General features: G+C 40.5%; 1 protein-coding gene across 4 annotated transcripts in view; it reads left to right on the top strand.

The window, feature by feature from the left end:
• Positions 1-13,035, top strand: part of il1rapl2 (interleukin 1 receptor accessory protein-like 2) — a 255,847-nt gene that overhangs the window by 208,492 nt on the left and 34,320 nt on the right. For all 4 annotated transcript variants that reach the window (XM_053878428.1, XM_053878430.1, XM_053878429.1 and 1 more), the window contains one exon: positions 7,581-7,655. In XM_053878428.1, the coding sequence (XP_053734403.1) occupies positions 7,581-7,655 (75 nt within the window). The remainder of the gene's footprint in view (positions 1-7,580; positions 7,656-13,035) is intronic.

The following is a 13,035-nucleotide window of genomic DNA, read 5'->3' as shown; positions in this document are numbered from 1 at the left end:
AACAATCTACACCTCTGTTGAAGCAGCACAATGTAGCTTCAGAATATTTGTTTTGGGTGGTGCCACTAGTAAAAGAGTGTAATTACAAATGTTTCACTATCAAGTTTTTCTCTGTTGCTGCTTTTCAATGAAAATGAAACTAATACACTATGAGCAGGGAGACCAGTCCCACTGTGGATCCTGGGATAGCCCACACTGCTCTCTGGGGGTGACGCACATGTTCAGTTTGGCTCTCAGCGAGGAGTGATTTATTGGAGACATTGTTGATACATGGAACTACAAGGCTTCATTGGATACGGCCAGGTTCTCTGGTTATGCTGACTAAAGCACTTGTTTCACTCTGAGAGGATGCAGAGCCTCTTGTGTTTGGCGAGCTACAGACAAAGATCTGATCAGATGAGATAGGTCCCCTTCTTCTTTCCTGTATGTTATTAGAACAGCAGTTACAGCAGAGGTCAACAATCTGCTTGTGGCTCGCAGGATTGCAGCAGATATAGATAATAGCAGCAAATAAAAAGATCTTATTCGGCTTGTTGTTGTAATATTGTTGTAGTCAAGACCGAATCAAGATCAGAGACTGAACTGAATACAGAAGCGTTTGCCTATTACTCATTTCGACACACACCTTTATTTCTTACAGGAAAGAAACAGTCTCTGTCTTGGTCTTGGTCTCGCCCCCCCCCCCTCATGGGTGTCGGTCTTTATCTTGTTATCCTCATTGGTCTTAGCTTCTTTATTGTCCGCATTTCAGACGATAGTGTTCGACGTGACTGTTAGCAACTGTGAGCACATACAGCAACCTATTCATTGTGTGTTCTACAACTTCCAGAGTAAGTTCATGTAGTGAGCTCCCATCTCCTTTGCCCCCTCCATTTATAATTCATGGACCCAATTTCCCAGGACTAAGTGTGGAGTTACGGGACAGTGTTCATTTCCTCCATCCTGGTGTCCCTCCAGTGTGCTCCTGCTTGGGAGCAGATGGTATCTTTGATAATGATCTACAATGTGTGTGTGCGAGTGAGTGAGATAAGAAAGAGCCATCATTAGTTTCAGCGTTTTCCTCACCTCAGCACTTGCACCAGGGTCACATTAGAGTTCATCGATCTCACACACACCTGCTTCACACCTTGTGTTGCTCTCCCACACAGGTCCAGGAGCTCTCCAGAGATTTGCAGATGCATGTGACATTTACTTTTATGACACAGTGTTGCAGTGACTTCACCAAGACGCTCATTGATCGCTGCTTTGGTTTGGGAAGAACAATTGAACTGCAACATGAAGGCTCTGTCACATAGTTAGCTGTATACATAGCATATTCATGACGAGTTCAACATATACATTCAGTCCAAATATGAGACGAGTGAAGACAACAAATGTGTCGTGCGTTGTTCACAACATATGCCAAATAATAGTCCAGGCCTGGCCCACCGCAGCCAAGTGTGACTTTTTATCCAGTTTCATTGGTCAAGTTGCTGTTGAGATGATCATTTGTACAGAAAATAAATGGAAAAAATAAGTGCTATTCTGGCCAAATTTCAAAATATTGTTCGAATACTTTGAATCACAGTTGCACCGAGCCTTCCCCCATTCAATGCTGAAGAGAGAGACACAATTTAACATTAGTTAGTTAGTTCCGCATTTCACTTTGTCATTCCACATTATTAATCGTTGATCACAGTGAAGTCCGTTTAATTCAGTGAATCCACGAGTCAACATGAGACGCTCAACTCTGCAGCATTGCTCATGCACACAGACCGGGATGGCGTTATTGGTGGCATGAGCCACGTAAAAATATATGTATAAATAAAATAAATGCTGCCACACATTTCTATCTACGCCGCTTGATATTTGGAAGAGGATCACAGGAAAATGAATTCAGTTAAAAAACAAATGCGCAAGAGCCAGACGCGAACCGCTAACCTTGTGACACACGTTTTACACAAGAAGAAGCCAAAGTTGTTCCGACTGCCCTTTGCCATGTTAAATGTTCATTTCATTTTCTTGTAAAAAGCAGATATAGTGGTCAAAGAATAGTTTGCCAGGCCCAATTTTCAAAGCTCAGTAGGTGGTGCACATGGTAAAAAAAAAAAATGAAAGAGGTGTTCACAGCCAACGATTGTAGGCTCTGGCTCTTAAAATGAGGACATCATGAAACCAGTTCTGCCAATGGTAACGGTAGGTTAAGTTAGTCCTTCTCAAATATTGAGGCGGGCGGCGCGTGGAGCAATGCCAGGGTGCACATATGTCCCCAGTTGCTGAACTCAAATAAAGTATAATCGCACATCCACTCATTTTTTATTTATTTATTTTTTTTGTTCAGACAAACACCATGTTAATAAAGTTACTCTATATTGTGAGTTGATCTATACTTCTTTTTCTTTTCTTTAATCCTATCAAGGATACAATGTTAAGCATAGGTGTACTTATAATAATTTTACAGACAAATGATACTATTTACCGAGGCGGCAGAAAGTAAGCGGCTCGAAACGTTTACTGCTTCCTGGGGGGGTGCGCAATAGAAAGTAATTGAGAAGCACTGGGGTAAGTACTGGTCTCTTCTGTGTGCAGCATTTGTGGCTCATTCATCAGTGTCCATTTATTTCATGCGTCTTCCCTATGTGGCTTCTGCTACCTCTCTACACCTCAGCAAGCAAGCGTCTTCAACCAATACTGGCAAATTTGCTGGCAATCCAGTGACAGCAGGCAGAACAATCAGGTGACCCGAACGGATCATATGCCTGAATATCTTGTGACCAAAGTGCTGCACTTCCAGTGGGCATTAGTAAAGTCAATATTCCTGATCAAAAATAACAACATCAATGACTGTTTTTCCTGTACTGAATGGACTGTTTCACTCTGATAAACCCTGAGAACCAGTTGGATTCTTAGAAGTTTACATATTTACAAATCATGCAAAGCCAAATTCAGGCTGCAGTTTTAATCACTGTGATTATCCCTTTTATGCTGATTTTTATCAGCTCAACTGATTGGTAATTTTCCTCAAAAGTCAAATTATCATGACTGTCACGCGTTGATCAATGACTCCCTCAATTAATTCTCGACAATCAAGTCTTCCAAGCGAGAAGAAAGCAACTAATATTCAGACGTCACGGAAGGATCGAATTGATTTCCCGTAAAGATTGTGGCTCTGATTTCTTCCACAGAAAGACACAGATGAATAACTCGAATCATTAAAGGGTCACAAGAAAGAAGGGAACACAGAAGTGCTGTGTTTTCCTTCTGGTTCTGGTTTAGATGAGATTAGATCCCCACTATGGGGACATTTTGGTTGTTAAGTTTTATTGACTTAGAAATTGCTTTACGACTATTTACCATTGTATTCAATAAAACCAACTTTGTCGACGACAAAGTCACTCTGTATAATGTTGAGTGGTGCTCCCTCACTTGGTTCCTGCATCAAGCACTCAGACACCATTGCAAAATTCAGGACAAAATCCACCTCTCCAAACGGACTCAAGTCCTGGGCCCTGCTCCCTGCTTGCATCTCTGGTTTTTGAGCAAAGCAGAGACCAAGACAGAGACATGTAAAGAGTGTGAAGCTCCCTAAACACAATCCACTGCATCCAAGTGATGGAGAGCAGTTTCGCTACAATTACTGATGGCTATCATTTCATTTTTTAGGATTTTGAGGAATACCTGTTTTCAGCAGATCCTTGGATCATAATAGTGGAGTTATTAAGGAAGGCCAACACTGAAGCTGAGGTTTCATGAAACAGTGTCGTGATTTTCAGAGGCGACCAGATGGCACTGTCTGCTGGACTTGAACAACTAATGTATTGAAACCTCACATCATTTCTAAACCAACGTTGCCATCTAGTGGCCTCTGTAAATTAGGACACTGTTTCATCAACCCTGCAATACTGTGTCATGATACAGGTACCGTATATCATCTACCCATCGCTATTATTATCATCGTTTTGTTTTTCATGACTCAGTCACCTTTCAACAATTCCCTTCACAGTAAATCATCCACAAACTGTGGTTCCAGACACACTGGGCACGTGACGTCCAATCCTCGAACACCGTCTGTTAAATCTGAAGGTCCATGACAGAACACTGCACCTTCACTACCATCCCCAACTTTGATAACTGGGACTCTGGTGACTCTCATGGAAATGAGCCTAAAAGGATGCATTTGGCTCTTTTACATGTCGGCCCATCTAAATTACAGATATCCATCCTGTGTACACGTAAATAGACGTGTCACTGCTTGCATGAGGAATGAAGCCATTAGTAGCTCAGCCGACGATTCATCTGTTGCTAGGCTGCTCTCCTTGGACCCTTGAGAAGGTTTAAGCTCAAATGTGTGTCTTTGTACTGTAAGTGTGAAGTGCTGGGGTACGTTAGTTGGAAGGTTAGTGGGACTCAGGTGGAAGAGGTGGTTGAAATGAATGTGCGCTATGACCAAGATATACATGTCAAAATGAGAACTAAAAAAAAAAGTGAAAACTAGCAACCTAAAATGCTTTTAGTTACTCATCTCTCTTGGACATACCCTCACCCTTATTCTGTGTTTTTTCTTTATTTTTGCCGCTTACTGTGTAGTAGATACATACTGAAGACATCACATATGTCAAGCAGGATATGTGGGATTATGTAGCATTGGATAAGTCTATAAATGTTTTGAGTAATTTCACACAACTTTGTTTCCTTATGTGCTCAGTGAGAATCTACAATGTAAAGAAATTAAGAGAATGCGTTGAATGAGAGGTGTGTCCAAACTTTTGGCCTGTACTGTATATTGTCACCTTGCTTTTTCACATGAGCAGAGCTCTAACAGTAGAACAATTTTCAAGCATGATATACTACGTTAGAGGATTGTGGCAAGTTAATGATGAAAAGCCTTGTGTAGAAATGTTTTAAATTTACAGGAGAATATTGCTGAGAATATTGCTGCAACAACTTTTTTTATATAACTTTACTAGTTATGTTTTTTTTTTTTTTTTTTGAAGGGCGTTTATTCAAGATTCAATTTTCCACCACCTTTTTCCACACGAATAACATAGTCATCGTTGGTGGTTGAGAGTTCACCAGTTGGAGAGATGCTCAAAACCTAATGCATACCTGTACACGCTCTTGAAAAAGAGCATATGACGTTCAGATTTTTGTCACTGCGTTGGCACTTAATCACATATTCATACCTGCAGTTCTGCCGCACAGTCATTCCCCTCATGAATGTGACTATCTTTTTCCCAGCATGTACTCCAACCGGCTCCTGTGCCCCCCGCAGCGATGACATCTGATTTAATGTAAAGCCAAAGATCTATTTTGGATGGTGTGAAAATACGTTTTTGAGTGCAATTACTTCCTGGCTCTTCAGTGCGCTGGCAACGGCTGTGACAGCTGTTTCACTTCCCTGCTGGTGGATGTGAAAGGATGGGAATAGAGGACATGTATGTAGTCTCAGACAGCACTTGTCTCATTATTCTTATATCTGCATCACCTTCCTGATGCAAATAAAGCTGTCAGTCTTCTCAGGGTTGCAGAAAGACGGGTAGACTGATCATTATCTGGATATGCAGTGCTACGCTGAGGGCAGTGGTTAACTAGTCAGAGGGAGTGTGAATTCAGTTCAAGCACAAGCTGCAACCACTGGACTGGAAAAGCTAACTTGTTGAGAGAATGGGACTCTTTAGCACATAACTTGATGTTTGTTGCTATGGCAACGCTGGCTGAAGTTCCTCAAGGTGCTGTGAAATGTTCATTGGTTCCTTGGTGATCGCATTGTGACAAAAATAAACGTGTCTGGTCAAAACCATTCCAGCCTTTCTTACGAGAGCTAGTGGGTTGCTGAAAGAATAATATTTTTTATTAACCTTTCTCAGTGTATGTACTGTATTTGAAGAGTATTCAGTGCTTTATTTGCTGCTGGTCAGGCAGTTGGGAAAATTCCATCAGAGTTTACCAGCTCATAGCTTCAAAGTGGTTCAGACAACAGAACATGAATAATAAGACATATTTAGTTTTCATCAGTAAATGTCAATGTCCACAGCCGTTCAGTCACAAGTCTGTGTACAGCAGGTGAAGCGCCGAGCTACTTCCAAACCAAGATGTATGCACATGTTTTTTTGATGACCTTGACTGTGAATGTTTGTAGGAGGAAAAGTCTCATCCCCGAACATATGCTATAGCTCTTTTGTTCATGGCAACCCCTCAGGAAATATATCACAGAGTCAAAGGGAATGAATAAGTGCATATCCTGTACTGTTGCAATTGTTTGGCACCATTTTAAAATGCAGTTGAATAAAATTATTTGACCAGAGAGAAGGAGAGTGAACAATGCCCCTCAGCAATACTACACTGCAGAGATGGAATTTTGTGTGTCCCTCAAAAGATTCATTTTATCCAGTTCTGTCACAGTGTCTGTTCAAGAATTGTAAACTTTAATATAAATTCAATGAAAATGATTCACACTTACTTCTGGTAAGCCTCAGCTCTGTTGGTCAGAATAAGTTCGATACACATATTATTTAACAGGGGATGTGAAAAAGAATAAGAATGGAGCACACCATTTCTCGCATGACTTTCTGAGGACCTGAAGGTCTCCTTCAAGCAAATAGATTAGATTAGACTGTCTTTATGCATGAAAGGAATTAAAAAGAGACATTAAACATTAAAGACATAATAGACCAAGCAACAACACATTCAACACTGTGGAAGCAGAAAAAATATTTAAATAACATGAATACAGAAAAATGGGGAAAAAATACACACAGAAATAAATTAATATATGAATAAATAAAATACATTTCCAACAATATCTGTTCATCAATAAGAATAAAAGGTTTATCAGAAAGTTCTCTCTGTTCTAAATATTCACCACATAGGTGATGTTGAGTCCTGCTGAATCTCAAACTCATAGAGGCCATTTTGAGGCGGTCAGGTGGGCGCTCCAATTTAGGACTTATTTGTGAGCTGGGTTAACCAGGACACTGAAGTGAAGAACTTGATGTTGAAAGCAGAAGACCTTGCATTACATTCGTCACATGAAGAAGGTTGCCACCCCGCAGCTCTGGGCAACCTGTTCAAACTGTACATGTCATCTGGGTTTACTCCAACAGTCCAAAAACACACTGCACATTGGCGTGTGCATGTGTGTGTGTTCTCACCACTCTCCAGATTTCATTGTACATTTTGTTGTTGCAGAGTTGGGCTCCCAAGTTTTCATCACGTAATAGGTTGAATTCACTCTGCTATTTTCAATGGAAGACATGTGGACTCTTACTGGTTTACTTTATTCCCTTTAGTCAGTTTCATTTCTTGCAGCATATCCTCCTTCACTGTTGACTCTGAGGACAGAAGCACAAATAATCTACTTTCCATTTTTATACCTTCCATCTGAATCACCTCCTCATTTTTTTGTTTTGCTTTTATAATTGCATTTTGAGCACTAATGAGTTTGACTTGCATGATTCTGAAGCATCAGTTCCCCCATTCACTCGGCTGCAGCTCCAAACAAAAGACTGAATGAGTGAATGGGTGCACATGGTCGCTACAACACGCTCCTTAAACATGTTTACATTTGATCGCATCATCAGTCTTCCTTCTCTCCCTTCCAGCTCTCCAGACCACTCAGCCTCCCAAAGTCCTGTACCCCCCGGAGAGGCAGGACACAGTGATAGAAATCACACCAGGTAAGCAGCTAAACCGCCTCTGAATCCCTCCCATCAGGCTTCAGGGCTTTGACCTATGAGGTTGTAAATCCGCATAATGTGTCAACGCCCCCTGAGGCACAACAAGGTAGTGTCAAATATCTCAAAAGGTCATTGGAATAAATCCAAGAATATTATTCATTGCATGATTTCAGTGTTTATTATAAACTTCTCCTGTATGTTAAGTGTTTCAAAGCTCAGGGCCAAGGGTGCTCCGCAAGTGACTTCTCTTAGCATTCGCTGAACCTCGCTTGAATATTCATTCACTTGTTATTTTTCAGTTCTTCATTTAAATATTGTAATATGTCGATCACAGAGGATTCTTTGTTTTTTTTACTTATATCCAAATTCTGCCCAAAACTTCATCCACCATTCACACCAACTTAAGCAACAGCAGGGTGTATATATTAGTATTTTTTATGATTTTATAAAGAATTCTGACTTATGGTAATGTCATTTTGTAATTTTTATTTAATTTTGGAGACTATATAATAAAACGATATGTGTAAACATCATCTCTCTGACTGAGGAAGCCATGAATGAACCATTTGGGACTAGGCTTGTTGCCATTGTAGGGATGTGCAGGTGCTTTTCCTCTCTATCATACAATGGTCGTCCTACACACACACGCATGTATCATTCAGAGTCAGAGCATCTGAGTCCGTGTGATGCCCGGATTTTATCTGCATGGAGTCAGATGAGCCAGTTCTTCTTGAGCTCTCAAGCATTTCATGCAATTGGTGATTATGTTTTGTCCCAGGAGAGGTGGGTCGGTAAATTAATAATTGCTGTACTTAATTAAATTGTTCCCAGTAATTTGCTCTTTTTGTCGCACATTCATCATCACCTTTGTCCTGCTCTTTGATGTATTTTTTTCCCATGAAGTATCTATTTTGTTACAGGATAGATAGCAAGTTCATTGAAAACATTTTGCAGTCATTGTTTTAAACATGAAGTGATGGAACTGCTCATTTTCTGGATCTCTAATAATCCAAAGAGCAGCAGTGTTTCAAAGAATTCAGATGAAAATGAAACGTTTGATGCCGTTTTAGTTTATTATATCAATTATTTCAAGTAATATTATCAAGTATTTCTTTGCTGTAACATACAGGTCTCTATCTAACAGGATCTATCTAACATCCATCTATCTATCTATCTATCTGTCTATCTATCTATCTATCTATCTATCTATCTATCTATCTATCTATCTGTCTATCTATCTATCTATCATCCATCTATCCATCTATCTATCTATCTATCTATCTATCATCCATCTATCTATCTATCTATCTATCTATCTATCTATCTATCTATCTGTCTATCTATCTATCTATCTATCTATCTTCTATCTATCTAACTATCATCCATCTATCTATCTATCTATCTAACTATCATCCATCTATCTATCTATCTATCTATCTATCATCCATCCATCTATCTATCTATCTATCTATCTATCTATCTATCTATCTATCGATGTGTACGTAGAAAATACAACATTCGGTATATCTAATATTTCCTTTTTTTTCTTTGCATGATGCAAGGTACAGTGTGTACTCCAGTCTGTACTTTCACCACAATTAATTTGCAATGTGGGATGTAATATAGCATAAATAAAGATTTATAAGGTTTTTGCAAGTACAAAGGGGGTCTCCATTGATCATCTTTGGAAACAGTAAGCGCAGGTATTATTGTGTAACCATGGGCAGCTACAGTGACAATACCAACAATACCATGTTCTCCACTCTGGCGCTGCAGTGAACCAGGACGCACATATCTTTGTTTTAAATCTCAGTCTTCTCCTGTTAAAGACAGGACCTGCAGTCCTGGTGAATCAAACTGAAGCTGGACTTCTGGCCTCTGCTCAAGTCTACATAGCACATGCTATTTAGCCACGGCAAACCAGAGTCTTAGTAAAGCTGCCGCCCTGTGCAACCTGAGCAAAGTCAGTGATTAACTTGGAGCAGCAACCCATTGTCAGAGCTTGAAATGAACTGACTCCAGAGTCATTGAAGTCTGAAGGCTGTGAATGTTTATTTAATTATCCTGGTGGTTCCTATTCATAGTCATGCACTATTATATACTAGTCAATAATTTATGTTACAGTCACCCTTAACAAAAAATTTAAAAAAAGTCATGACCTTTGAACTTCAGCCTACAAGAGACAAGAGTGGAGGTGGAACTTGTGTCGGAGAAGATTCAAACATTGTTGATTCAGAGTGGGCACAAATTAAACTAAGAAAAAGTGAAGTTGGTGACAATCCAGGCCTTCAGCTCTCATCTCTCAAATTCGACTGAACAAAGGGCAGGGATGGGCAGGGAGTTGGGCCTTCACGCTTTCACTTGAACATGGCAGTCCTGCTGGTTGTGACTACAACACTGCTTCACTCACATGTACACACACAGTTTTAATTATGAGTGAGTTTCAACCTGAGGGAGATTTACACCATCAACTGAGGCTCTGGTGCTCTTTCTTCACTTTCCTCCATATTTCTCCTCATCTTCTTTTCCTTTGTTCGTTTCCTCTTTGTATCACCACATCCTTCCTCCTCCCCTGTCTTTCTCATTATACCGAGGCGCTTTAGGTCATTAAAGTAATTCATTAGACTCCGTGTTGTGACAGTGATGCTGCAGGACTTACATCCCTACTATAGTGAAAAAAAAAAAAAAAACAGGGAAGAAAAAATGAAAATGTAAAGACAGTTAACATCTGAATGAATTTGCTGCCATACATTCTCTGAAGGTTCTGAATGGTTGGTCTTGTCATGAGCACATATCTGAATGGCCAGAGTTAGCGTGTTATCTTTGTGGGTTTTCTCTGGATACTCTGCTTTCCTCCCACAGCCCAAAGACATGCTCAGTAGGTTAATTGGACACTCTATCAGTGCCCCTAGGTGTGTGTGTGTGTGTGTGTGTGTATGAATGGTGTGTGTGTGTGCCCTGCGATGGACAGCGACCTGTCCAGGGTGTATTCCTGCCTCTCGCCCAATGACTGCTGGAATAGGCTCCAGCACTCCCCGCTACCCTTGAACAAGACTACTATACAGTAAGTGCTGGTTAGCTGAAGATGGTATTTATATGCTGTAAAAGCAAACAGATGAAGCCCCTCTGATACCCCCAGGTCTTATTTTTACACATACTGTAGTAAAAGAGTCCATATTCTCACTACATACACATCAAGTAGCAACTCTTTTTGAGCTGACTTTGAGTCCCGACCCCTCATTTTGTGCGACACCCCATGAAGGGACACTGTTTACTCCATTGAAACACGTGCGTCAACATGGAATTGATTTTTCTATTCTTTTTAGGACCAATTTGGGGAAAAAAAGACACCTGCTAGTCGTATCTAGGTTAAGTCTAAATTAGAAGGTTAACATTTCAACAACTAGGTCATTATGATTGAGTTTGGAGTTTGGTTAAGTCCTGTTCAGGTTAACCATTTGTTTTGGATGGTTAGGTTTAGGGTGGTGACAATTTTTTTTTTCTCCCCACCTGGTTTCATTTGCCTTACTTTACTGACTTGTTGGCACACCAACCAGCAACAACATGACAGTTCCGGATGACTTGGAAAATGACATTGCGAAACGTGGGTTGTGTTTTTATTGACTCACAGTTTATCACAACAAGATGAAGCAATTTTGGCTTAAAAGCTGAGACCACAGACTGCAGACCTTTCCTGCCATTTTAGAGTATGTTAAACTGCAGCTTCAATATCTACACCTCTTTTTTTCTCTTGTTTATATTATACAGACAAATTTTTTGTGTTAATGCTGTTGGTTTCTCATTACGGTAGATATGGCCTGTCAATCAGCAACATTTAAGAATTCACACTTCAGATTTCTTCAGAGAGGCTCATAGACACAATGGGAATGCTCAAACACACACACACACAGACTCACTCGTATCAGGTGTCAGGGCTGCAGTGAAAGGCAGACGAAGATAAGCAGACCCATCACCATCTTCTTCCTCCCCTCTTGTCTTTCTTATTCCACCTCTGTCTATCTTCTCCCCTCATTGTATTTATCGCTCTGTGTCAGTCCTCCTTCTGTCCCTGCTAGACGCCTGCTTCTATCAGACTCCCTCTCCATTTGTCTATCTTCCACCCACTGCCGTCTGTATCTTAAATTGTGATGGGTCTCTGCGTTTTGCTCCTTCCATTGGTCGAGATATCCACTTTTTTTCTGGTTTGCTTTCCATTTTCAAAACAAGATAAAATAGACTGTCAAGTCCGCTCTGTTGTCTGAACATATCGTGTTATCATGACTGTTTGGCATTAAAGACTGAGATGACATGAGAACCTGGTCATCTTGTTGCTTGCACCCTGCATTACATCACCACCTGTGAAGTTTTTACATTTTTGTTTCATCTGATGATACACAGCTAAGACTTTGTTGCTGTTTTTCCTGCAGAAGCTAATTTGAGCTTCTGTTAAGCAGGGCGTCACTTGCACCGCCTAGATCAGAAGGATCCTGCAGCCCCGCTAGAGAGGAAAACATCTCATTTGTATGAGCGCTAAGCCCTAACAGACACCTGCTGTGGACAAGATACAGTGTTTGGATCAACTCCACAACAATTGTTTCATCTTTCCTGGGAGGAATCCCTCAATTTATCATTTGTCCCGGAAACCTTTGAAGTCTTCGAGAAGTGAGTGATAAATAAGTGGCAGATGTGGGTGGGCAGAAAAAACAACAACATCAGAGAAGGGTGGCCTGAAATCACCTAGGAAAGTATGAAGATGATGAACCTTTTGCATTTGATCCAGGACTAGAGGCCCATATATAGTTTACCTCTCACCGCTGGCTCTCCGATGAAAAGATTAAAACAGAAAATGCTTTCACAAAAATGGATATTGAAAATTCTTTTGACACATGCTTTATTTTATTTTTTTGTTGTGATGGTGGATCAATATTGCAAGATTTGGAATGCGTTTTTCAAAGACAAGTGGGAGGAATATTTCCCTCTTAACTACCATTTTACCAGCGTCTCACCACTTACGAAAATTGCTGCAACTGCTGCTGCTACTGATGATGACTATGATGATGATGACAATGACCGGACCATATAGCAAATGGAATGGGACTCAAACCCGAAACTGTTTTACAGTTAGTATGCTGACATGGATGATGTGATACAACACTATAGTCGTGTCAATTTAGGAAAGAGACACATACACACACTCCATTCACAATGACCACACAAAGCAAAGTGCTTGGGTTACCTCTTACTGGGGATGAGACCCAACCAATTGTTAGCTGCACTGGGACCTGAAACTTGCCTTACAAACAGGAATTAGGTGGATTGTTCCCGTGTAGCAGGCTGGTGACCTATGCAAGAGAGTGAGGCAGTCAAGTGAGGCTCCCCG

Source organism: Synchiropus splendidus, chromosome 11, assembly GCF_027744825.2.
Source record: "Synchiropus splendidus isolate RoL2022-P1 chromosome 11, RoL_Sspl_1.0, whole genome shotgun sequence".
Taxonomy (NCBI): domain Eukaryota; kingdom Metazoa; phylum Chordata; class Actinopteri; order Syngnathiformes; family Callionymidae; genus Synchiropus; species Synchiropus splendidus.
Note: the sequence above shows the minus strand (reverse complement) of the source record. Positions and strands in the feature narration are given on the sequence as shown.